At 43.8% G+C, this 26,387-nt stretch overlaps 4 protein-coding genes across 5 annotated transcripts; 2 read left to right on the forward strand and 2 right to left on the reverse strand.

The window, feature by feature from the left end:
• Positions 1–407: 407 nt before the first annotated feature.
• Positions 408–9,313, reverse strand: LOC127306305 (serine protease SPPA, chloroplastic). Its single transcript, XM_051336926.2, has 13 exons — positions 8,844–9,313; positions 8,338–8,521; positions 8,118–8,255; positions 7,799–7,969; positions 7,621–7,724; positions 6,724–6,791; positions 4,304–4,470; positions 3,574–3,643; positions 3,335–3,489; positions 3,037–3,142; positions 1,394–1,481; positions 1,180–1,323; positions 408–879 (listed from the first exon to the last, which is right to left on the reverse strand). Exons 1-13 carry the CDS (start codon positions 9,198–9,200, stop codon positions 646–648), a joined length of 1,986 nt encoding a protein of 661 aa, XP_051192886.1. The 5' UTR covers positions 9,201–9,313; the 3' UTR covers positions 408–645.
• A 6,111-nt stretch (positions 9,314–15,424) lies between these two features.
• Positions 15,425–17,232, forward strand: LOC127306300 (F-box protein At5g07610). Of its 2 annotated transcripts, none has more exons than XM_051336921.2 (2): positions 15,425–15,639; positions 15,728–17,232. In XM_051336921.2, the coding sequence occupies exons 1-2, from the start codon at positions 15,440–15,442 to the stop codon at positions 16,857–16,859; spliced, it is 1,332 nt and encodes a 443-aa protein (XP_051192881.1). In that variant the 5' UTR covers positions 15,425–15,439; the 3' UTR covers positions 16,860–17,232. The 2 variants fall into 2 exon arrangements, with proteins under 2 accessions (XP_051192881.1, XP_051192882.1); XM_051336922.2 differs by having other exon boundaries at positions 15,440–15,639; positions 15,733–17,232.
• Positions 17,233–20,470: 3,238 nt separating this feature from the next.
• On the forward strand, positions 20,471–23,764 carry LOC127306302 (ASC1-like protein 2). The gene is made up of 6 exons (XM_051336925.2): positions 20,471–20,857; positions 21,284–21,516; positions 21,604–21,759; positions 22,513–22,698; positions 22,792–22,976; positions 23,154–23,764. The coding sequence occupies exons 1-6, from the start codon at positions 20,732–20,734 to the stop codon at positions 23,183–23,185; spliced, it is 918 nt and encodes a 305-aa protein (XP_051192885.1). The 5' UTR covers positions 20,471–20,731; the 3' UTR covers positions 23,186–23,764.
• A 504-nt stretch (positions 23,765–24,268) lies between these two features.
• On the reverse strand, positions 24,269–26,121 carry LOC127306301 (zinc finger protein HD1). Its single transcript, XM_051336923.2, has 2 exons — positions 25,369–26,121; positions 24,269–24,793 (listed from the first exon to the last, which is right to left on the reverse strand). The coding sequence occupies exons 1-2, from the start codon at positions 26,119–26,121 to the stop codon at positions 24,437–24,439; spliced, it is 1,110 nt and encodes a 369-aa protein (XP_051192883.1). The 3' UTR covers positions 24,269–24,436.
• Between the last annotated feature and the right edge of the window lie 266 nt (positions 26,122–26,387).

Below are 26,387 nucleotides of genomic sequence, written 5' to 3' on the forward strand. Positions count from 1 at the left end.
TTTATATGACTGGCATAAGAGATGTAAATTTTGTCGATAGGATTTGGTTTGCAACACATTTGTTAGTTTTCCTCTTAAAACCTCAATTTGTGGACCGTTTGGCCGAATTCAATAGTTCATCGGCCAGCTGCCCTAAAACGAATCCCAAACTGCGAAATTTGACAAACCATGGTCACACGTAACTGGGCAGATCACTGAAGCTCCTATTCGAATGCAAGTGCTTTACTGGGTCTCCTCCGTATCCCTTCATACACATAGATCCTCCTGCTCATGGCACTTCTTCGAGAAAAATCCTCTTGGAAACATACAGCTACAAGCCTTCACCAACAAGAACCTGCCAGAATGTGGTACATGGTGCAACATACATAAATGTCAGTAACAGAAGGTAAATCGCACTCGGGACCATGTTCAACAAGAAAACTAAGAAGACACTTGCATTTTCAGTATGGCCGTTACAACAATTCCAAGGGGCATCACCCCATCGGTACAAAAGAACAAAGTAGCATGATTCAATCCCAAGTGTATTGTAGTATTAATCCGGCCTGCCTGAATCTAGTTAAGGTGGATGTCTACTATTGACATGCTATTCTGTCATCTTCTCCTATCTATAACTTTCCGTAAGACTTAATGTATTGGCTGGTATGATCAATCGAAATAATTTACGATTTCCTTTATGAGCACGAAGAGTTGACTCTCCCCTGACGCATTTTCCAATCTTTCAAACAATATGCCATCCATTCTAGCTTGGACTCCATTTAAGGAGGTGACGTCCTGGAGCACCCCCTTCACGACCCTGTCAACTCCAAGCAATGAACCCCCAATGCCTGACAAGATCTCCGGTAGTGATGGCGAGGCCCTCGAGATCTCAACTAGCTGGACCTGCATTATTCAGTAGAGTCAGAATCTGGGAGACGAACTCTCAATCATGTATTTCCTCTCGAAGCGAACACTGCAACTTGCAGCATCTGTTGAGAAGTGAATTTTTTTAACTGGATTCCCAACTGAAACAGCTGAATGAAGGACGGAAAGCACTGCTATTTGAACTTCATCAAATATCAAGCATTGAGAAGGCAATTACTACAATCCTATACTCCCAGATTGAATGTAATTGATAAACCCTAAATGCATGCATATGTATATATGCATGACAGAAGACTAATTGTCTATAGATGAACCAACCTTCTTATCTTGTGGTATATTAGCTCTCTGTTTTGCAATGGCTAGAGCTTGTGAGAATCCACCTAGTGAATCAACCAACCCTCTTGAAGCTGCATCTTGGCCGCTCCACACCCGACCTTGTGCAACAGTCTCCATCTCATCAATCTGGTGGAGCAAGAACTCAGCACATGCTTGAAGAACTATAAGCTACTCAGTATCTGAGATCAATCCTTACACTCATTGAGCGTGACATGGCTGCTTTATCTCGAAACGATGCATAAGCATTTTGCGCCGACTTTTCAAAAAGCTCTGCCTCATCTGGTCTGTGGAAATATATCACATTCTTCAAACACAAAATGGTTCGTATGATAGTTGTTATGAGCAGGTCTAGTAATATTGTAGAGCCCAAAGGGACAAATATACAGTACAATGAGTCAATAGGATGGTAGCACAAAGGCAGGAGTAGTAAAATAGTTATCCAGCAGCACTGATGGTGGGTATGAAAGTGAAAGTGGAAAGAGAGGGGAAATGCAACACAGGAAATCACCCTCTTTTTGTCCCTGTATCCATTTGGGTGGGAGCGATATGCAAATACTGTGCTCAACTACTAACATTATTATCAGCCAAATAACTTTAAGTGAAAAGGCTTAAACTTGTCAGCTAAGCGAAACTGTAGCTTGCATTTATCTTCTCCTTTCACACCTAAACAGCCATGATAAAAAGATAGGTGGAGATGTCCATTTTTCGTCCCTCAACATTGCTCAAATTTAGATTCCGTCCATAAACTCCAATACCAGACAACCCTGCCCCTCAACCCTTGAAAACATTTACATTTCATCTCTCAGACCATTGCAAGACGTTTTGGATGACGGTGGCAGTTTTGGAACACATGGCAACTCAGTCAGCATATTTATAACAAATAACAACAGAAGTTCAGAGGAAAGCCGGAAAGCTCAGAAAAAATCGAAGAGAAAAACATTCAGAAATAATCTAGAGAAAATAGATAATTTGAGAAAACTCACACATATTTTTATCATAAATATCAGTAATAACAGTTTAATGCGGGTTACAGTCGAAACATCGCTATTTAGCTTTGATATTGCTGTGTTGCTTTCTTCGTATGCCTCCACACTATTTTCTAATTTCCTTTTATCATCCCCTCCCCACTAAACTTTATGATTGTTTACTATTTGTTCGTTTTACGATTTCTTCCTTTCTAGTCTTTAGAAGATCATGTGTTGAATATGCTACTAGGCAGCCATGTGTACGAAAGCCACCGCAACGCATCCGAAACTGTGGATTCAAGATTTGAGGGGCAAGGTTGGTATTGGAGTCTACTGTGTTGGGACAAAATCTAAATTTGGCCAAGAGTTGAGGAGCGAAAAAATGACTTCAATTTGCATCTTATGTTAGAAGAATGAAGTCAAAATTGACTAGCTATTTGCTAAACCAAATATGTGCTAGGCCATTCAATATCAAAGCTAGTTACAAATCATAGAAGACTTAATAAACCACATTATAAGAGTAAGTATACACTGTCTTATGATTGAAACGAAAATATGATGATGAAAAAGCTGAACAAAAAATATGTGAAGGTACAGTCTGCTTGATTAATGGCGAAATTAGATGATAACACCAATATTCCAGTTCTAAAAATGCAGATACATTGGATCATTGTAAACTATAGCACCACTTCAAGTGCAATGCTTTCATATTATTAAGTTGATTCTAATTCTGGCTGTATCAGATTCTTTTTGTAACAAGCTGGTAAAGGTTGTTACATCCTTCTCTTTCTTGGATCCTGTGAGCTCTCCTGGAATTTTACTTTCTTTCATTTTCTCAATATACTGTGACGACTAAAAGTGTCAAATCTTTTACCTTAAAGGGCGATTGTCAGCAGCATTAAGCTCTGCATATCTACCCTTAGATAGAATTTCTTTATTGAAGTCAATCCTCTCATAGAGCTTTTGAAGGATGAATTTCCCTGTTCTTCCAATAAAGCAATATTAAAATGAGGAACAGACACTTAACAACAGCTAAACTCACTATCTAAATTCTGAAATAGAGTAGAGCAGATGTAAGTTCAAAGTTGAGACTGTTGCAAGAGAACTTAGAATTCGGTGTGGAAGACTTATTGCTAGTCTAGCAACCACGAATACAAGGTAATAAGGATCACCTGTGACAACTCCAATTGATCCTGTTAGAGTAAGTTTCTCGGCAACAATGACTGGTGCAGCCATTGCCATGTAGTATCCACCACTTGCAGCAACATCAGACATGGACGCTATCACAGGCTTAGAGTCAGCTAGAAGTCTAATTTCCCTCCACATCCTAGTTAAAATAAGAATAACCAATACATAACTGAAACTCTGCTGCTGCTTCTGCTTGATAAATGAAGCCTGGGATACAACTTACAGATCAGAAGCAAGAGCATCACCCCCAGGGCTGTCTATACGGAGGATAACAGCTTTATACTTTTCTGATTCTGGAAAGGGTAAGAACCGTGTGCATTAAAATAGATAATGGAATTATTTTGTTACATAAAATGTAAACTATAACAGAACCTTGCATTATATGTGTGTGCTTACATAAACCAATACCAACTGCTTCTACAATCCACTCTCGTTGTAATGGAACAGTGAAATATCATCTAAAAATTAGGGAACTGAATCCAGCTTTAAAATGTTCAAATGTATTATATTCTGAGGGATAAGATTGAATGATGAGGATTGAGGAGCAACCAAGCATGCCAGGTTTGTTCAAAGACTCAAATTTTCAGTAAAATTGTTTCCAGGCAATGACTTATCTAGGTTTATCAACACAATAATATTTAGAATATAAAAGGAGGACAGGTGGAGCATCATAGAGATATTTTTACAGGTGTTATCATTATTTTAAATTATTTATGAACATTTAGTTCAATTGGTTAAAAAATATGAAGGGGGGAGGGGGGGAGGCTAGACAAAAGGAATCTGCATCTAACCTGTTTAAAACGCTGGTTTGTATTGGAAAAAAAATGATACTACAATAACAATTGAGGGGCTTAAAATCAAAGTCAGGAACTCTACCCAGTCAATACAGAAACTTAGAAATAAATATGCATATGAGATACCAATTGATTGCTGACATAACACGTCATAAATACCTCTAACAGTTCGTATCTTCTCAATAAACTGCTCGGCAACAATGCCAGAACTACCAACACTCAGTCGGCCGCGAGTACGAGTTATGCTTCCAGATGCTCTGATTACCGCAATTCTATCTCCTCCTCCTTCTATTCCAAGAGTTGATTTTCTTACACGTGAATATTTACTGGTAGGGCAGACCAATGTCAGTTCAGTAAATGAAACATGAGTTCATAGGTGTTGACTTTCCAGATTAATCGAGCAACATCAAACAATACCAAACAAAGCAAGAGCGTAAACATAATGATAATGAATAAACACCTCATAGTATAAAAAAGGAAAATCACGACATTTAATGCAGCAGGAGAGAGTGTCATGTGGGACCAGGGACACACCCAGGGCCCCGTGCGCCAAGCTTAGTTGGGCCTAGCTGACACCAGCTAAAGGATATGATCCCAGTCATCTTTTCAGTTACAAAGTTTATCTTTCTTTAAATTATAAAGTCATCATTTAGCTTGCGCCTCAAGTTAATTAAGGTTAGAAGGCCCCCTTTACTTCTTCCTGCCCTTGAAAGTGATATCAGTACCAATTCTCCTTCGCTGGATCACATGAGCCCAAGGCCAAGTCTATTGACACCTATAACTACCCTTCCCAATCCAATCCTTATATAATATCCCAGCCCATAAGAACAATATACACAGGTGTGCACTCTTCCGCTTATATAAACAAGAAAGCGCCACGATAGTTGTGGGTCCCACTGGCTATTGTTCATTTCACGATAACAATCATAGGTCCGCTTTGGTCTTTCAGCCTAGAAATTTATTTATGGCTATTTTCTATGAATGTGTATAAAAATGCTTATGAGTTTATGGAAAGAAGTCCACATAACCCTCCTAACTATCGAGTTTGGGACGCTAACCCCCCCTAAGTTTAGATTGGGGCACATGACCCCCCTATGTTTGCAAAACCGGACAGTTAACCCCCACGGTGGTTTTAGCAGTATTGCAGGTGGTTTTGATGACGTGGGCACGCGCCAGCTATTCCAAAGTGGCATTGCCTCCTCTGCTCCGCTTCCTCGCCTCGCGCCATGGCGGGCAGTGGAGGCCAGGTGCCCCGTCCTCGCTCTGCTTCCAAGTAGTCCCCTCCCGCCCTGTGGCCGCCGCTACGAAGATGCCCATGCCACACCACAGAACACGGTCACCGGAGCGGCGGCGAGCCGTCGTCGCAGGGCAGCAGCTGTGAGAGCTGCAACGGCGTGGCGGACCACGCATATGTGTCTCAATCTCGGGCGGAGCAGCTAGTGCACGCTGAAGGAGCTGCAGGTAGCTGAATTTTTTTTTTCATCTCCATGTATTCCCAATCCTTGCTCTCTTCTGGTCATACGCGCATACAGCTTCATGCCGCCGTCGTGGAGTGAAGCAAGTTCCGCCATCTCCTATGCTCGCAGCTTCCAGGATGTGACCCTCCATCACTAGCTCCATTGCTTCCTCAGCTTAGTTCTTCTCTGTTTGGCAAACTTGGATCCCTGAATTGTCTTAAAGCTAACTCTGAATTTGCACAGATGGCCAAAGCGACAACCCAATGTTTTACATGGAGTCAGCAGGGGAATCCTAAAAATCGAGTGGAGAGCAAAAATTCAGATCAAGTGAACTCTGTTATTCCAGGACATGATCTTGTTAATCTCTGTAATAGCACAACGTCAGTAGCTAGAGTGCTAGACATATGAGGCCATGTGGGTAATTCTTCATTGACATACAGACTACAGTAGCTTGCTGCAGAACAAGAACAATTATTCAGGCAACGGGATGCTAGCCCTCATGCTGTCCACGGCCACTGCAGAGGAACACCGGCGGAGGCCTGTAGGACTAGGAGCATGCGGTTGCGGGCACTCGGCAATGGGGGCACGCAGCGGCCGGAGCACGAGCGGTGCCCGGGCTGCTCGGCTGCTCCGGTGACGAGGGAAGCGAGGCGCGGGGGTGTCAGCGGCGGGCAGAGGCGGCGGCGCCGCAGACAGTGGGAGCCATTGGCGAGCAGCTCTATGGACAGAGCGGGCGAGTGGGGCGGCAGCGATCAGTTGGAAGGGAGAGAAAGCAGAAGAGATGATTTAGACAGAGCTGAACCATCTTTTCGTTCTAGCTGTGCTAAACTACTATCCACGTCAGCTAAACCACCGATCAATACCACTCTAGATGGGTGGAGGGGGTCAATTGCACGGTATATAATACTTAGGGGGGTTAAGTACCCCAAACCAAACTTAGGGGGGCTTAGTGTCCTAAACCTGATAGTTAGGGGGGTGATGTAGACTTCTTTCTGAGTTTATGTGTATGTTTGAAGCTTCTATATTTGAAAAATGGCACAAGAAAAAAAGCAAAAAAAAAGATAAAAAATCATGCAGCTGCTTGGTTCCACTTTCTACCAAGTTATCCAGAACAATAATTACCTGTAGTCCACCATACGCAGGCTTTTCTTGTCGTTCTGTCCTACTCTCTCTTTCAACATTGTCATTACCTATTGAATAAGGCAATGCCAACAGAATCAAGGAAGCCAAATACATAATTCAGCATGCTAATTCAAAAAAGTGCATAATGCTAAATTTCATGTCTAATTTGCCAGCTGACAAGCCGTGTATCCTGAACATGCCCATATTTCCATAAAGAAACTCCAACTAAGCTTGAGCTAGCAATTTACATATCAAGTACATGTTCTTGTACGAGAACTTGTGGACACTTACCTAAACTAGAACTCTGAAGTCCCTTCCCTTCCCTTTCAAAATCAAAGAGTCACATGTAGATACGACGTCCTATTTGTGCACTAACAATGGCAAAGGGCCTCATTTTTTGTACACTGAAATATAAATAGATAAATAGAGACATAAAGCTCTGGGACTAAATTTGCATCTAATGTCTTATATTTCTAGTTCACGTGTGCTTATTTGATCTGTTTAACCTCTATCTACAACACGTTTTACTATTTTCAGAGCCGGACTTCAAATAGCTGCATTGGTCCGGCCCAGAATACGGTTAATCCGGCATGGGTATCCTTTGAGAGCACACCCATAAGTAGCGATCAAATCAAGGAAATTGGCCTTCGAGGGAGTCCAATGTCACAGCTCATTCCATCACTGTTTGGTACGATTATTCTAGTTGCTGATTTCTTATAATGGGTGTCCTGATATTGGGAAACAAAGAGGCTGAAACATCACTTTACATTCATGATACAAATTCCTAATCACTAATTCACTATGGGTTGGGCAGAAGATGTGGTGGCAACTAAGTTAACTTGATTTAGTCTTCTATAATTTACTAGCGACCTTAGTGATATTGGAAGGAATTTGTACCTCATCATCATACAATAGATCAGTTATCCAACCTTCTTCCTTAAGTCTCTCGACCTGATAGACTCCTGAATTAATAAACTCCTCGGTTTCTTCTATTTTCTTCCCTATATAGATAAAAATATGGAATGACGACATTTCATTAAATATGCGAAAGTGAAACATATCTGTTTCAAATTACCATGTTTGGAAGATACTGTGTCCAGCCAGTTTCCATAAATATTATCAAGCAGGGCGGCCAGCATCTCTCTAACTTCATTTGACATGCTCCTCCGTGCAAGTTGGTCTCCCGCACTTTTATAGCGGCCAATTCTTTGAACTTCTGGTTGTACTCCAACTTTCTCAAGCACACCTTACAAATCGAATTAGAAAGTCTTAGCGGCCATGAAAGAATCTTAACTGCATCCAGATTGTCTCATTTAACGATGCACTTAACCAATAAACCTATCAAGTTATTAACAAAGCAAAACGCATCATGTCATCGCCCTAAATGCAGTTACCTCTGAGAAATGTTTGCTGAATGGTCAGACCATAGAGAGCAACATAAGCACTTGGCGGCGCATACAGCTCAGCGCACGCAGAAGCAAGGTAGTATTCTTTCTCCCCGCCGACAGGCATATAGCCGACAATAAATTTACCTACAAACACATTCAACGCCTGTTCACAATATGATAAGACATGGAATAAGATACTACCGAATTCAGCATAGCTTCTGATTACCAGATTTCTTGAAATCCACAATGTGCCTCCTGATCTCTTCCACCTTGCCCCACCCGCAGCTCAGCGGCTCTATGTGCAGATAAATCCCCGATATCCGCGGGTCGTATGCCGCCTTCTCGAAGTTCTCGCAGATTTGCGGCAGCGATAGCCCCGACGAGAAGCGGGTCTTCAGCTGATCAGTTACCTGCAACCACAAAATTAGACGATTAAGATCCAAATCCACACAGTATAAGGAGTAGCAAAATTAACAGATGCTAAAACAAAGTCCAAACAAGTCACGGAAGTACCAACGATCAGTGGCAGGTGCGTGAGAGTGAATAGTTTAACAGACACAGAAAATTAGGAACAGCGAATGTAAGTTTACTAGTACTAGTTTATTAGTAGTAGAATACAAATGTCGGAGCGGCTTCCAGGATAATATATACTCGTGTGATGCACGAAATGAGCAACTCGTATTATTAGGGGTAGCGAAATCAGCAAGCGCGCGGTGCGGTGGAGCAGCCCACCTCGCCCCGAAGCTTCATGGTGAGGACGCTGCCCTTGCGGACGCGCTGCCAGGGCGGGGCGACGAGCATTCTGAGCTTGACGGCGAGCTGGGTGCCCCACCCGAGCTCCTCGACCACGAAGGCCGGCGCGGCGGGCAGCGGCTCCTGGGCGTCGCCGGCGGCGGGAGGCGCATCCTCCTGCTTGGTGGCCCCGGAGGAGGAGGAGGACTGGATGGCGCGGGCCGGGACGCGGAGGAGGCGGCGGGCAGGGTGGGGGAAGGAGGCGGAGTGGCGGGGCTTGGAGGGGGAGAGGAGGGCGGCGGCGGAGAGGGTTGAGCGGTGGTACGGCGCCGAGCGGAGCACGAGGAGCCTCGCCATTGCTCTGGGAAGCTTCTGGAAGCTTCCGGAAGGAAGGAAGGAAGGGCGAGGAGCCGAACCCCTGGTGGCGGTGTCGGGGATGGGTGGAGTGGCGGACGGGGGATTGCGGTGCGGTGAGGTGTGGTGGACTTGGTCTAGGGAGCGTGGGGTCGGGAGTGGAGTGGAGGAGGTGGCCGGTTTGGGGCGATAGGTGTGGGGCGGTTCACTTGCCGCCACGTTGAGCGCCACGCGAGACGAAAAGTAAAGGACCACTTTGCTGGAATATTTGGGCAACCTGTGGCCAAACAAATTCTCAAACTCACGTGGCCATTTCAAAAATCAGTGGCAGCACCAGTGAGGGCTAAAGTTTAGTCTCACATTACTTGTTGGGAGAGAGTTTGAGTGCTATATAAGGTGGGTTGTTCTAGTCCTAGTAAGTGAGTGCGAATAGAGAGAGCCCTAGCGCACTCCTCCTCCTCCGCCCGCCTCGCATCGACGCGCCGCGCGTTGGGGAATCTCGTCGAGCCGAGCTTATCTTTTTGCACCAAACACATACGCGACTACCTGTTTCCAGTTCATTGTGCCGCCGCCTTCATCTTCCTCATCCCGTCCGTCGGCGTGCACCGACTGCCGGGACAGTAGGCCTCCGGAACCTTGCCTCTCGTGAACCTGTACGGGTGAGGGGCAATCAGGTTTTTGGGGAGCGCTCCGGCGCGACTACTGGCATCACGACGTCGTCATCGGACGACGAGTTCCTCCACACCGACAACTACTTCCCGAACCTCAGCGACTTCTTCGACAACCTCAACATGGGCGACAACACGCTGCCGCTACTCGACCTCACCTCTTTGATGATATGCATTACAAGAGGTGGCGCACAAAAGCAGTTCTATGGTTTACAAATCTAGGTTGTTTTAGCGCACATATACTATACCTAAGGGGCCTCTTTCTGCAGAGGAGCAGGAAAAGTTTTAGAAGGTCGACACCATGTTTAAGGCGGCCTTGTTCAGCATTCTCGGGGACAACATTGTTTACCCGTACATGGCTTTCGACCATGGTAAAGATGTGTGGGATGCGCTCGAGGCCAAATTTGGGGTCTCCGACGCTGGCACTGAATTGTATGTCATGGAGCAATACTATGACTACAGGATGACTGATGAGCGCTCCGTGGTTGAGCAGGCTCATGAGATTCAGTCCCTTGCCAAAGAACTCGAGCAATTTAAGTGTACCTTACCGGATAAATTTGTGGCCGGTGGCATTATTGCCAAGTTTCCTCCCTCATGGAGGAACTTTGCTAATTCTCTGAAACATAAGAGACAAGAGTTTTCCGTTTCGGATCTCATTGGCTCGCTTCATGTGGAAGAGAAGGCGAGAGCAAAGGACACATGTGCTCGTAGTTTTGAGGGAGATTCTAGTGCCAATGTGGTACAGAAGAAGAACTTCCAATCTCACAAGTCTAAGAATAAGAATAATGGAAAAGGCAAGTTTGATGAGAAGAACAAAGCCTCCAACTCAACCAACTTCAAGAGGAAGACTCCTTATAAGAAGAAAGGGAACTGCCATGTTTGTGGCGCTCCTGGACATTGGGCTCCTGATTGCCCAGAACGTCATGATCGGCGTGGGAACAGCGGCAAGTCCGCAAATATTGTTATTGGCGTTGATACTGAGATGAAGGATGTTGGGTACGGTATTTCTCCTACTGTCCTTTCAGTATGCAATTCTCCTGATTGGTGGATAGACACCGGAGCCAATACACATGTATGTTCTGATGTCTCTATGTTTTCTTCTTATCAGGTCGCAAGGACTTTCTCCGTGTTGATGGGAAACGGCTCACGTGCTTCTGTTCGTGGTGTTGGTACGGTGGATCTGAAGTTTACTTCGGGAAAGACCATCCAGCTGAAGAATGTGCAGCACGTTTCCTCCATTAATAAAAAAACTTGTTAGCGGATCGCTTTTATGTCGAGATGGTTTTATGTTGGTTTTTGAGTCCAATAAAGTTGTAATTTTCAAGTGTGGACAATTTGTTGGAAAGGGTTATGTGTGCGGAGGCTTGTTTCACTTATCTTTGTCAGACTTATGTACTCAAATTATTAATCATGTTTGCAATGATAGTGAGTCCGATATTTGGCATTCACGACTTTGTCATATTAATTTTGGGTGCATGACGCGGCTAGCGAATATGAATATAATTCCGAAATTTTCTATTGTCAAGAAATCCAAGTGCCAAGTATGTGTGCAAGCTAAGCAACCACGTAAGTCTCACAAGACTGCGGAGGCAAGAGACTTGGCACCGCTGGAGCTTATACATTCGGATCTTTGTGAAATAAATGGTGAATTGACAAAAGGAGGGAAAAGATACTTCATGACTTTAATTGATGACTCTACTCGATATTTTTATGTGTACCTCCTAAAATCTAAAGATGAAGCTCTTAATCACTTCAAAATCTTTAAAGCTAAAGCAGAAAACCAACTTGATCGAAAAGATCAAGCGGCTAAGGTCTGATCGTGGTGGAGAGTAATTTTCCAATGAGTTTGATTCTTTTTGTGCGGAACATGGTATTATCCATGAGAGGACGCCTCCCTACTCACCTTAGTCAAATGGGGTGGCCGAAAGAAAGAACCGTACTCTAACTGATTTGGTTAACGCCATGTTATATACATCGGGTCTATCCAAGGCATGGTGGGGGGAGGCGATATTGACTGCATGTCATGAACTAAACCGTGTCCCCACAAAGAACAAAACCATTACCCCTTTTGAGTAATGGGAAAGGAAAAGGTTGAAACTCCCTTACCTACAAACTTGGGGCTGTATGGCGAAAGTAAATGTGCCGATACCCAAGAAGCGCAAGCTTGGACCAAAAACTGCGGATTGTGTTCTTCTGGGATATGCATTTCATAGCATTGGCTACAGATTTTTGATAGTAAAATCTGAGGTATACGACATGCATGTTGGTACAATTATGGATTTGAATGATGCGACTTTCTTTGAGGACATCTTTCCTATGAAAGAAACGTCTAGCTCATCAATTCAGGAGATGCCCAGTTCATCTACTCAGGAATTATTTCCTGAACCTACCATGGTTATAGAACACTTTGATAATCCTGTGGAGGATGACAATAAAATTTCCAAAAGGAGCAAGAGACAGAGGACTGCAAAGTCCTTTGGACATGATTTCATTGTGTACCTCGTGGATGACACTCCTACTTCTATTTCAGAAGCCTATGCATCTCTGGATGCTGACTACTGGAAGGAAGCTGTCCGTAGAGAGATGGATTCCATCTTAGCCAATGGAACTTGGGAAATTACTGATCGTCCTTATGGGTGCAAACCTGTAGGATGTAAATGGGCGTTCAAGAAAAATCTTAGGCCTGATGATACTATCGAAAAGTACAAGGCACGTCTTGTGGCCAAGGGTTATACCCAGAAAGAAGGTGAACATTTCTTTGATACATACTCACATGTTGCCAGATTGACCACCATTCGAGTGCTACTATCCTTGGCTGCCTCACATGGCTTCTCGTTCATCAAATGGATGTTAAGACTATTTTCCTAAATGGAGAGCTTGAAGAGGAAATTTATATGGAGCATCCTGATGGATTTGTAGTAGATGGTGACGAGGGATCACCTCGCCAATGCCTACATATTGTAGACTTGGGTTTCGGGAGAGAGCGAGATTAGGCACATGACGTACCCAGCTTCGGGTCCCCTCGGCGGAGGATCCCTACGTGCTGCTAGCAATCTAGTATATGATCATAAGTATGTTTACATCGGGACTAGGTAAAATCAACCTGTAGCAACGCACGGGTTTTTTTGCTAGTAATTTAAAAAAAGGTATAGACTAGGAAAAATACCTGTGCGTTGCATCGGGACTCGGGACTGAAAAATATATGTCACATAAATTGTATGGCTCGAAGGGTAAGGAGTACGTGTTATCGCTAATCATTTGAATCCAATGATCACAAATTTAATCGTTTTGATTCAACTGTGATGATGAATTCTTGCATATATGGCAACATAACTAAAAATTATCCATGACAAACCTCGGCAGACAAAGTAGTAGCTGCAGCCTGACTCCAGGGGCTCGCTAGAGGTCTTCAATCACTCTTCCTAGTTCCTACGGTGACCCACCATCCGCATTTCGTTCAGCCGTTGCAGCAATGTCAATCTGCAAATAACAAGGCAAATAGTTAGCAATAGCAGCAAACTTCAGTTAGCATCAGCTACAAATTGATGTAAATTAGCATTCGAACAGGTAACACGAACACCAGTGCAGTTAACATTTAATTAAAACAAACACCAATTCAGTTAACCTAATGTCAGCTAGCATCGACTACATTTTAACATTTTAAGACACATCAACACCAACATAGAAATTAAGATATATATCTCTGTTTTTCCCTTTTTTCTGCACGCACGAGCAACCCAAATTCCTCTTTCAGTCTTTCAGCACACGCCAGTACGGAGAACTTTCATCAATTCAAGCACTTCCAGACACTAAAAGCTCTGCCGTGTTTCTTAATTCTTTGATTGATTGTTGCACAGTATCTCAGTACAACTGCACAAATTCGTCCTGCCTAGGACCAACTTGGATGCATTCTTTCTCCGCGCCACCGCTCCGTCCAAGCAACAACTGCAGCCAGAGGCGAGCACATGAGCTTTAACCAGGCACAAACAAATCCAATCGGGACTGGGGTAACACTGAAGGCTGTCTAGAGAGAGAGAGGAGAGTACGCGGCCGTCTGCAATCTCGCGCGCGGTGACTGAAGACGAGCCGATACCCCTACCGCTCGTAGCCCTCCTCTTAAGAAGTCGCCTCGTGGCCCTCCGTAACGGCACCGGCCGCCGGAGTCGTACAGTATCACGCCAGCGCCATGGGCTGCGAGAGCATCACCATGCAGGGATGCTGATGATCCGAGATAATTGATCGATTGAGCTGCTTGATCCAGCGCCACGGTCCTCGGCCACTAGCTCCCGTTCCAGTCCCGCCCCTGCTCTGCTACCGCCGGCCGTCGGGCAGCGCGATGCGATCTGGTATGATAATTAAAACGTATGAAGCCAACGAAGCGGTTCACATTACAGAACTACCGGGTGGCAGTGCGGGTAATTTCAATCAACTACAGGGGCAGTTTCAAAACGGACGAAAAAATAGGGGAGAAACCTTACTTCCTTTATTAGTAGCTACATATAGATATAGATATAGATATACTCCCTCCATCCTTAAAAATAAGTTGCTCATCTTTTTCTAGATACATATGTATTTAAATATGTATATTCGTATCTAGACAAGGTTAGGCAGCTTTTTTAGGGACAAAGAGAGTACTAAATTAAGAGAAGTCATGGAACTAGTTTTGGATTCTCAACCTTTAAGTTATGACACGTATGAAAGACACTACTCATCAAATCATCGTTCCAATAAATAAGGCGTATAAATTTTGTAAAAAATTAACATATTCTAAGTTTGACTAATGTTATAGATTATGATACCAAATCGATACCAGCAGTTTCGCCGGATAATATATTAAACTATGTAAGATTTTATGTTTTACTAATTTTATAAGTCTTATATTATTCATGAGAATAGAGGTCAAGGTGCTAAAGAACAAGCATATGTGTAAAAAGGGGTAAAATGGGTGGGGTACCTGAGAAATGCCGAGTGTGAATATTCCGCAACTCATTGCATCCGCACCTTATTATCGGATTATCAGATGTCACACTTTTGAGTATTCAAAAAATGTGAAAAAATATCATGGACATGGGTTATGTTGTTCTTGTGCATATATAATTTCATTCCAAAATATGACCATATGTGACATGTGGGAAAAAAAGAAAATACCAAAGTGAATAGTATTCGATAACTTTTTACATATCATTTGTATTTTTTGTGCAGGCCAGACATTTTAAAATAAAATTGATAAAACTTCGCAGATGCATAATATGCAATATAATATATGTTCCAGATTTCTTTTCGTATTTTTTGAAAATTTGGAAGTGTGATATTCGACAATAAGATACGTGAAACTAGTTGCAAATAAGAGTTTTGGAGAAATACTCGCACAATATACATATAGCAGCAAGCAGATAGCAAATTGAATGATGGGTGAGAGATATATAGGTGGGGCCGTGGGGGATAGCACCCGAGTGCAATAAGGTTTAGGGTTTTTGTATTTTCCGGGGATAAGATTTCTCAACAAACTAGTCGACGTCTAAGGGGGCTGAAAGGTTTTTAATGAGATAACTTGCTGTCCATATATATTAATATATGAAGGTTAAAAAAAAAACTGGTCGACGTCTAAAGATTGCAAACTCCCCAAACCTTTCAGATCGCATCTGCACCTCCAAGCCGCCACCCGTCTCCGCCTCCGCCGTCCACCCGTCTCCGCCTCCGCCTCCGCCTCCGCCGTCCGCCCGTCTCCGCCTCCGCCGTCCGCCCGTCCAGTCATCGTTAAGCCAGCATCATAGGTTAGCTATCCGCTCTTCGTGTTTTGATCGTCGACCCCCCCACGAATCTGCATTCTTGTTTGCCATTTTCAGTCCCTAACTTTTGCAGGTTAGATCTCCACCGCAACAGGATGCAAGCAAGGTCCAGGAAGAAGAACCAGCCGACGGCCAGCCTCCCTGAAGACCTCCTCATCGAGATCCTTGCGCGTGTACCCTTCAAATCGCTCTGCCGCTTCAATTGCGTCTCACAATCATGGCTCGCTCTCTGCTCCGACCCTGACCTCCGCAAGAGGTCACCGCAGGCCCTATCCGGCTTCTTCTGCTTCGCCCGCGATGACGAATACCATGAGCTCAGTTTCCTCAATTTGTCAGGCAAAGGTCGGCCTCTTGTCGACCCCGACCTCCCTTTCCTGCGCGGCATATGGGACAAAGGCGTCCGAGTCATGGACTGCTGCAGCAGTCTTCTCCTCTGCCTTTGCTGGAAGTCATCTTCAACCGAAGCAGATTACGTTGTTTGCAATCCGGCTACTGAGAAGTGGACTGTTTTGCCTGCTACCAAGGAGCTGCACACAAAGAATATCATTCGTTTGGGTTTTGACCCAGCCTTTCCATCCCGCTTTGCCGTATTTGTGCTCGTGCAGGGTCTTTATGACCGCGAGATCACTGGAGTGGAGATCTTCTCATCAGAAACTGCAAGATGGACCTATACGCAGAGTCAGTGGGGCCATGAGACAAGTGTGGATGACGTCGATGGGTCAGTTTCCGTCTTCTTCAGCGGCACACTGCATTTGACTACTCGCGATTCTTCAGTAATCACAGTGGATACAGAAGGGAAGACTTGGCATGAAATCCGAATGCCACTCAGTATGGAAGACACAACAGATTATGGTTTTATCGCCGAGTGTCAGGGACGCTTGTATGCTATGCATATGGATTACTCTAATGGTAGGTGTCAACTCTCAGTTTGGGTCCTTGAGAATTATGCTAGTGGCCAGTGGACAATAAAGCATACAACTAACATGAAGAGACTGATAGGAGTTGATGAGGTCTGTACATTGGTCGCATTCAATTCGGAACGTAACTTGATTATCCATATTAATGGACAGGACGAAAAGCTTGTGTCTTACAATATGGATAGCCGGAAATCTCATGTTATCTTCAGTTTCGAGAGGTTCTTTCATCTTTGTTGTTATCCATACATTCCCTGTTACGCGGAATGGTTGCTGAAAGCAGCTCCATGATAACCAAGTTGCATATCACTAGATCCTTCACATAGATCATGTGCTGAAAATGGGTCAGCTCTTCTATGCGGCTTGGTTTTCTTCTGTAGGCTTGGAAGGATTTGAATAATGTTGGTTTAAAATAGACAGTTTGGAAGCTTCCCTTCTTTGGTTACTGTCTACTTGTATGCTACTTAGTCAGTACTAAATAGTCACTTCAATCTATTTGCATACAAATGTCTTATACTATGGGACAAAGGTAGTACTAGTTATGCTGTGGTGGCTTTTGTTAGTTTCTCGTGTGGGGTGAGTCCATAAATGTGAGAACAAATTATCTATACTTACTGTATGCATTCGTCTTTGTTTCTATTTATAATTCTATATCATGCCATTATCTGCAAGTTCTGTTTGTATTTATTCGTAAACTGGACTACTGCTCTCCCATTTGTTGTTCCAAATTGTTACTTTCATACTCCTACCATGAACAATGCAGAGTTTGACTAGGAGTACTGAGAATTATGAGTTTATGACACAACATAGATATAACATGAAAAGGCATGGCATCATGTGTACATAATATCGTGGTTCTTGCTAGGTTTTTTTATAAAAGTTTGGTCAAATTTTACTCAGCTTGACTTTTCCAAAAAAATATAGACCTTATTTTATAAAAATGGAGGTAGTATTATTTACCAACCAAGTACTTGGAAGAAAGTATTGAATGTCTCACTTGCAGATTTTGTTTGCCAGCGTTCACAATGAATTAGAAAGCTATTTTAGAAGAAAAAAAATGCAGAAACATGTTTTGATTGGAAAATTTTGCTACATGATACTGTTATTTTTAGTCGTTTGTTGAATTACTTTGCCAGATTATGTCTTTGATAGGTACCACTATAACACACTGTATGGGCAAAAACGGAAAGTTTGGCACTTTGTCTTCATATTGTACCTGGCAACGACATAATCGGGCGGTGTGTTTCAGCAAACGAAAAAGAATAACAATGTTCTCTAGCAATTTTTTTTCTATTTGATTTGAACAATTACATGAGTGCAACATGAGTTAAGCTTCTGAGACGAGTTCAAGAAGTGACGGCAAGTGCTATAAGTCCCTCTCAAGATTTGGTTCTTATGTTTTTTTAAGCCAAATTTGGTTCTCAAGTGCGTATTGTTTGTGATGTGGTATCAAAATTCTCTACATTTAATTTCAAGGCAGACAATATAATGAATCAAACCTTCTCTAAGTCTCACAATGTTGCTATGTGGATAATATGATGTAAGGCAACCTGCAAATCTCTACCAAAGACATCTCTCTTGATGTGATTTACCATGGAAGAAGTTGTTTCAAGCAATTGTTTTCGAACATGCAGATTCCAAGGGTAGCCGATTCCAAATCGAAGCCAAAACTGATTCACGTCGAAATCGACCACAAAATCGAAGATTTGATGCAGTCAACGGTCTCCCATGTATCAAATGCACACGAACTAGGCCAAAAAAAAGTAAAAGGAACTCGAGCTTTGATACCACTGTTGGGTCACGTCGGTAGTAGCATCAAAGATAAAAACTTTTCCGTCAAGCATCGAACACGGCGTCGCCCTGCAACTCAACTAAGGAGACATGACATACTTGCTTACCCCTAGACAGACAAGTGCATAATGTCGAGGAAGCGTGTTGCTTGGGGTAGGGAAGACGATCCCACGCCCGGCTCCTTCGTCCTCGTCTTCGGTGCCAGCTTCTTCTCTGACGACCCCGCCAAGTACGGTGCGATGACGGCGAGAAGGTGACAACCTCTTCTGCCGTCGCGGACAGTAGGTGGAGGGGCAGCGGAGGGGGGGGGGGATTTTCTTCCCATGCACTGTCTTGTGTGTCTCCTCGCCCCCTGCCAGTCCACTATCCTTATATAGGAAGTGGGTGAGGGGACAACTCAGGTGCCCCGCATCCTAAAACCCTAACCTAACCGCTTGGATCCAATCCAATAGCTTGTCCCTGTCTAACTCGGGTCTGAACCCACCAAATTTTGTGCCAGCCCGATATTCTCTGTCTAGTTCCATCCTCTTAAGTGTGTGACCCCACAAGATCATAGTAAACCGGTCATGGTCTGAGTCACACTATGTGCCCAAGCCGAGTCACGCTCAAAGCGGAGTCACACATGGATCACTAGCTGGTATTAGCTTCTAGCAAAGCATACCATCTCCTAGTTACCTACGAGTAGCCTATCAATGTGATGTTCTGTCTGAGTCACTTTCTCACGATATTGGTGGTAATTCATGGGGTAGTGACTCATTATGTCAGTGTCGACTTAACTCGCTTTTCACGTCTCCGTGATATGCGATCACATTCGACTAACTCTTTAGTCAGATAACCTCGATTAATACTTACTTGATCTACATATGTCCATGCTTTGAATCATATCACAAGAGGCCCCAGATAGAATCTCTCCATGGTGGATGGACGAATTCCATTTTGGTGCATCCATGTCACACATTAGTCTAGGCAGTGTGTGTAGCACAACCTCAAACGATTAAGGACAAATGGTATGAACCTAATTGAGCACATGGTTCCCCATCTAGATCAAATCCGGCTAGAAGTGCAATAGTTCACACATGGAAGAATTACATTATAAATGCGACTCTAATAGTGGAGCCTATGGACCAATCCTAACATTACCCCCTAGTTGTTTCTCCTCCACATTTATTCTCCATTTTTATTTCTCCCTTTAATGCCTCTCTCTCATGCAGCCATGGCTACACCGCCAAATCTCTCACCGCTCGTACTTCCTTTGTTTATGCGTGTGTGTGTGTGGGGTGGGGTGGGTTGGGGGGGGGGGGGGGGGGGTTGTTTGCCGGGAGCACCAACTGACCCATCATGCTGCCGTGAGGGGTGGCTACTAGAGTTACAAGAGCGAGCCGTTGTTCCTGCGAAAGTAGGACGCCGATGGTACCAATGGTTGTTGGGGTGCTACCGGAGTGTATCGAGCTGACAAGATCTCCCGTCCGAGTTATGTTTGACGTGCGGTGGCACAAGCAAAAACAAGTCATTGGCCGGCCACTGCTGCTAGCGGCCATGATAGAAGCTATGAGCAACGACTGCCGCCACCCGTGACGATTGTGTTGCGAATTTTGTTGTGACGAGCGATGTCGTGGATCCAAGCTTCTTCACACGCCGCAAGCAGATAACCAAAAGGGAGGGGATGCGGTGATGGGTCGTCGTGGGAGAAAAATTCATCTCAATGGAGCACGTGGGACGACGATCCGATGGCTAAGGATCCGGGATCACGCGTTCGATCCTACTTTTTTTTTTTGTTTTTTTGAGGGAAAGCCAACATGACTAGTTTCATTAAACCGGCGATATGGGTATGTAGTTTGACAGAACATAAACTAAAAAATAGGAGGTGCCTCGTGACAAGCAATTTTTTTTTTTTTGCGAAAACAAGCAATTGGAATTGATCCTGCCTAGATTGCGACAAATAAAACCCACACATCTACGCGCGCGGTCGCGTTGTTGAACGTAATTTGACGAAAGAATTGGTCTTCCAAAAATCATGGAGCGTACGCACCAAATTCCAAAACATTCTCCTCGCAGAAGAAAAGTCCGAGATTCTAGAAGAACATCGACGATATTTCAAAAACTCCAGTCAGAACCGTAGATTCGTCGTGCACTCGTGCGCTTGGCCACCGTCTCACCGAGCCGCCAACCCCAGAGGGGAACCCGGCTCAGCCGCTCATCCCGGCTCCGGTCGCCGGTCGGAGACCAGCCGTCGCCTTCCGCCGTCACGCCGTTCACCCAAGCCGTCGAGCGCCTCCGCCCCGCCTCCGCCCCGCCCACCATAAAAGCTTCACCCTCGGCCCCCGCTCTCCCTCCTCCGACCACCCGGCACCCGCGCCGGCGAGCCGCGCGCGATGGGCGTCCCGTCGATCGACTGGGAGGCGGAGAGCTACCCCGCGCACGCCGACTTCGCGGTCCTCCCCTGCTTCGTCGCCTTCTTCCTCGCCGTCCGCTTCCTCCTCGACCGCTTCGTCTTCGAGGTCGTCACACTGTACACGATTTACATTCCGCGCCGTTCAGTTTCGAATCATTTTTGTTGTTGTTGTACGCCTTCATTTGTTACTAGGGGATACTTTGTGAAGGCATGCAATAGGGGTGCTAACCACACCTGTTTCGTGCCAACTGTTTGCTACAATTATCTGCTAGTGTCGTCACGGTACAATGTTAATGTAGCTGTTTTAGTTGGAAAAAACCAGAGTTAAGGATGGATGGTCATAATGGGATTCATCAGTTTCTGCATGTGCACATTGCTGCACCTGAGTACCTGACCACTATTAGTCGTTCAAATAAATCTGAAGAAAATATTGCTTATGATTTATCTGGCACCTTCCCTTTCAGTAAACACTACGAGCTAATCATATTTGAAGAAACCCGATAGCTAACTATCACCTGAATTCTGTCTACAGAGGCTAGGCAAGCGTATGATTTTTGGGAAGGGCGATGCGGAAAAGCTTGATTCTGAGACATATGCAGGGAAGATCAAAATCAGAAAATTCAAGGAATCGGCTTGGAAAGGCGTTTATTTCCTATCCGCGGAATTACTGGCATTGAGTGTGACGTACAACGAGCCATGGTTCACGAACACAATGAACTTCTGGGTTGGACCGGGAGATCAGATCTGGCCAGATCAAAGAATGAAGTAATATACGCTTCTGATTCCCATGTTTATTACTAGTTTTTTTTCCCTGGGTTCCTAGTTATCAATCAATTTATGTCATCTCTCCAGGTTTAAACTAAAGGCGGTTTACATGTATGGTGCCGGCTTTTATATGTACTCAATAATCGCCCTTCTGTTTTGGGAAACAAGGCGTTCAGACTTTGGTCTTTCGATGACTCATCACGTAGCATCTGTTTTTCTCATTGTAATGTCTTACATATTCAGGTATTTTAGGCTTTCGCTATCTGGATATTTCTCAAGCTGGTTTAATTTAATTCAATTCTAATGTCTTCTTCTACTTTGCCATCATCACACATACACTACTTAGCTTATCTGCTTCTTGTCATCTTTCAAGTGATGAGAGTGAGACTTGCTAGGGTGCAATAGCAAATGCATGTGGATAGTAGTGTTTGGCTATTTGGCTATCTGTGCACTCATGTATACCTGCATAAGTTCATATTTGAAATGGAGATGGAAGGTAGATCCCTATCTGTCTGTAACACATAGATATTAAGTTCAGACTCCAAAATACATACTGTGTTAACATGTGGGTATTCTTTCTATTGGTTCATATATTAGTTAGCTTTGCCTGTACTACTGTTCTGTTACATTCCTCCCTAGGCCTAGGGGGAGTTTACCTGCCAGCATTGATTGAACCAATAGTTATAACAGGGTGGAATGACTTTTCTTCTTCTAGAAGGGAAGGGAAGTATGCTGGATATAGTGATAGACAGAATGAAAGAAATATCTACGAATGTTGACTATTGTATCGCTGGTATTTTTTCTTGGTAAAGAACATAGTTGGTAATTTACTATGTTTCTGCCAGATTGGGTTGTCATCTTATACCCAGCTGATGGCTGATAGCAAGTGCATAAGAATTAGACGTTTATCTTCCTTTTGTATGCTTCTGTGCTACTCGCAGTTGTTAGAACACCTTTTTCTTCGACAGTCCAAATTAATTTAATTTCCTTAAACAGATTTGCACGCGTGGGTTCAGTTGTCCTTGCCATTCATGATGCAAGTGATGTGTTCCTGGAGGTGGGAAAAATTTCCAAGTACAGTGGCCGCCAGGTGGTTGCTGATGTATCATTTCTTCTTTTCGTCATTTCTTGGGTAATCCTTCGCCTGATATATTTTCCATTCTGGGTTCTCCGGAGCACAAGGTACACAGAGTAACTTTGTTCATACATGTGATTTATAGTTTAAGAAGCTCTAGAACGTCACTGAAATGTGTGGATTTCTTCTAAATATTTCAGTTATGAAGTTATTCTGGTTTTGGACAAGGAGGAGCATAAATTTGATGGGCCCATATACTACTATGTTTTCAACTGCCTTCTCTTCTCCCTCCTTGTTCTGCACATATATTGGTGGGTTTTAATGTGTCGAATGCTTATGAGGCAAGTTCAGTCTAGAGGGCATGTTGGGGATGACATCAGATCTGGTATGTTCCTCTTTTCTTGATTGTTATAATATGAAGTGCCTTTCAGTAATTCTTGGTTATTTGAATACAGCATCGCTTCAGCCTTAGCCTTGTAGACACGTGTATTTAGGGTCATTTAGCTATATGACTCAGATTGGCTTCTGTATCATGATGTTCACTATTTCCCCCTTTTGTTAGATTCGGAATCTGAAGAGGAACATGATGATTAATATTTTTCAAGAACATAACTGAGGATTGATCGAACCAAGTAGATTCTGAAGATCAAGAGGAACATGATGATTATCTGAACTGTTTCTGTTTTATCTGCTTCCTTATGTCATAGATCTGATATATTAGCATGCTGTGCCATGTGTCTGAATCATTGATCTGTCATGCTTGTCCTTCTCCGGGTAAAATTCACAGATAGATGTCATGAGAGCATTTTGCATTTGTGTAAACTTAGGGCAAACTGTATACTATCCTTATTAAAAAAATGTGTATAGTATTACATTGATACAATATGTGACAGAAAGCACGACCTGTGTACACCGGCGGACCGTGGCTGCCACTCAAGGAGGGGCCGTTTGGGGTAGACTGGGCCGAACTGAGCCACTGGGCCAATAATAGTTCACAAATTAATATTTTAATGGTCCTGATGGCTAAAAAAACCTTGCTAATATTGTTTTTCAGTTTGGAAAGACCGGGCCATGGCCTGGTTTGGTGCCCAAGAGGGTCTGCTTGTGTACATATCTGCCTGTATCCCCATTCAAACTTCAAATATATGCAATGTTTCTAATCAGTTTACTTGAGATAGCAGAGCAGTTTATTGAAATTTATGCGCCTTTCTTAAAGCAAGAATCCATGCACTTTTACCAAACATAGGAATGGAGCATAGTGCAAATACACTCCTTTCTCAAAGATAGATTTTGTAATCTTTACTGCACTGGTCAAGAAATCGCCGATAGTGGTAATTATTTTTCCAGAAGTGTGTAGCCATGTTTTAGTGTATGTATCTGTTAATGGTAAGCCTTGATGTTTGTTGTTTGATGTCCTCATAAATGATAGATCACTGGTTAGTGGGACTGTGGGACCATGTTGTTCAAAATCCGGTATGTTACTATTCTCCATTTTTTTTCCAACACAAAATAGAGTTGTTATCTTCATGCGTACATGCTACTAACAGTAGAAGTCCCAATCTTTGTTTTTACTGTCGTGAGTTACTGAAACTATTCGTTAGAAAATTTCCTTTATGCCACACTTCACAATTATGTTGGACTACACACGGTTCGTCATCAAATGGTCTCAGAGCAAGTTATAATTATTTAAATCTTCCAAGTAAAGTTACAGGACAAACTGCAGTACTATGATAACCAAACCGCAGTACACAATAGTTAATGATACATAAGAGATGGGCTGAACCATATTACTGAGCCCATCATAGTGTCTGTCAACACAATTTTCTCATCTCATTGCATCAGATTTCAGAACCATAGAACAGTAGCATGACCACTATCTGGTAGGGCTGGTATTGTCAACATCTGGTCTAGTTCATGCTCTATATCTGATCTTTTAGCGAAGCGACCCTTGATCCGTGGCCGTGCTTCTGCATATGCTTTCCTTGTTGCATATCTTATGGTCTTCTGGAACGTCCTCGCCTGCTTCTTCTCCTTGTACCTGAGGACCCTGGCATCTCTATCCATGGAGCTGAAATGCACTGGCATCTGAAGTGAATGGCCTGCGAGTTCCATGGCTTCACTGGTTCTTTGGATGTTAGTATTTGAAACATCTGGTCTGGTGTTGTCTGGTATTATACCGACCTCCATTGACGAGAAAGGTATCTGAGACAGAATTAGGAAATGGTCAGTGAAATGTGTCAATAATAGGGGAAGTGCCGACTTTAAGCACCTGCAATAATATGAAACTGAAACGCTAACCCCCAAAACTGTTAAACCAGAACATATATGTGGTAAATGAGTTTGAGATCCGCATGTAACGAGCAGTTCAAAGTTTAGATGCAGAGGAACAGATAGGCTAAGTTCTGTAGGAGTTATCTATGCATTTATATTTTAAAGTTGCTCCTTGCACTATATAAGGACAGAGAGAATAAAGAGGTGAAGTGGAAACATGCTGGTAGCCAGCTCCTTTTTGACGCAGTATGTGGGAAGAGACTTAAAACAAAATATCAGTCTAAAAGCCCTGACGCAGAAACATTGAAGAAACAGAGAAAAGAGGAAAAGAAGGCAATGAGCTGCATCTTGCATCCGAAGTGATGCGGTCAGTAATTGATTTAGTCAATCTGTTTGATATATTGTTTTAATGTAAGAATCGACTAGCCCTAGCTTGAAGTGGTTCTAACTAAAAAGATAAATAGATCGCTGCATGGTAGTTTAAACAAAGTAATAGATTAACTCACGCCGTTGCTGATGGAAGCTGTGTAGGTACTAGTCCCAGCAGTCATGGAGGCATCCTGCTCTGCCCCAATCATTCCATAACTACTCTCTGGCTGCTCACTTGCCATGCCAACTTGTGAAGGTACTGCAAACTCACACACCTCATTCTCTCTGTACATGTTCTGCACATCCTGTTCTTGCAGTCTGTATTCCTCACCTGGTCCTGGGTTGCAACTGAACTTGTCATAATACATGTCGTATCCAAAAAGGTTGAAGTATTGATCTATGTTGTTGGTACAATTGTTGTCATCAGAATCTCTTTCCAGCAGGAGCCAAGAGTCCACCTCCTCTCCCTCTTCCTTGTCACCGTAGACAGTGGTAGCAGCTTCCGCCTCTGCGAAAACAGAGGCTGCTGGAATGGCAAGGGCTGGGAGTGGCAGCACAGGCACTCGTTGGTGCCTCTGAGCAATTGGGTTAGCAGAGTGCACCTGTGCGTCACAGGTGGTACACAGTGCTGCGGAATCTGCATGGCATTCAAGCACTGCGGCTGCACTCTCACAGGATACACAGACACGCACACGCTCATGGGACGATGCCAAACGATTAGCAGAATGAACCTGTGTGTCACATGATGCGCAGAGATATGCAGCATCAGCATGGCAGTATACTGCGCTTGGTGCTGCATGACATCCATCGCATGGCCTGGCCCATGGATAACTTCTCCTTTTGGCTTCCTGCTCGAAAAGGTCACAATTGAAATCACAATTCATTAACATATAAACCTTGCAACTCGTAGGTGGAGAGGTCCTAGTGAGGATTGTGGCTAGTATCTAGTGTGTCTATTCATCTGCGTATGCATCTCCTCCTGTTCTTCTGTCTCTCATGGCCTTTGTTCTTCTATTTGAACTTAATTGGGAGTGAGTGGGTGGGAGCAGTCAGTGTTGGAATTTCAGTGTGCAGTACTAATAGGAGGGTGGCAGCGGAATCCAGTGAATGAGAAGTGGCGTACTGGCGTCATTCGAGGGGGCGAGGAATGCTGCAT

This window comes from Lolium perenne, chromosome 6, assembly GCF_019359855.2.
Source record: "Lolium perenne isolate Kyuss_39 chromosome 6, Kyuss_2.0, whole genome shotgun sequence".
NCBI lineage: Eukaryota > Viridiplantae > Streptophyta > Magnoliopsida > Poales > Poaceae > Lolium > Lolium perenne.

Bases quoted from the DNA above. Each gene is read 5' to 3' on its own strand.
- LOC127306305 (XM_051336926.2), bottom strand. From the start codon at position 9,200: ATGGCGAGGCTCCTCGTGCTCCGCTCGGCGCCGTACCACCGCTCAACC. The intron at 8,256-8,337 runs GTAATCAGAAGC...ATGTGTTTGTAG, and splicing joins TGTGGATTTCAAGAAATCTG to GTAAATTTATTGTCGGCTAT. The intron at 3,644-4,303 runs GTATTTATGACG...TACCCTTTCCAG, and splicing joins GAAGATACGAACTGTTAGAG to AATCAGAAAAGTATAAAGCT.
- LOC127306300 (XM_051336921.2), top strand. From the start codon at position 15,440: ATGAAGGTTAAAAAAAAAACTGGTCGACGTCTAAAGATTGCAAACTCC. The intron at 15,640-15,727 runs GTTAGCTATCCG...TAACTTTTGCAG, and splicing joins TCGTTAAGCCAGCATCATAG to GTTAGATCTCCACCGCAACA.
- LOC127306302 (XM_051336925.2), top strand. From the start codon at position 20,732: ATGGGCGTCCCGTCGATCGACTGGGAGGCGGAGAGCTACCCCGCGCAC. The intron at 20,858-21,283 runs GTCGTCACACTG...TTCTGTCTACAG, and splicing joins TCGACCGCTTCGTCTTCGAG to AGGCTAGGCAAGCGTATGAT. The intron at 22,977-23,153 runs GTATGTTCCTCT...CCCTTTTGTTAG, and splicing joins TGGGGATGACATCAGATCTG to ATTCGGAATCTGAAGAGGAA.
- LOC127306301 (XM_051336923.2), bottom strand. From the start codon at position 26,121: ATGTTAATGAATTGTGATTTCAATTGTGACCTTTTCGAGCAGGAAGCC. The intron at 24,794-25,368 runs GTGAGTTAATCT...ATTCTGTCTCAG, and splicing joins CAGCTTCCATCAGCAACGGC to ATACCTTTCTCGTCAATGGA.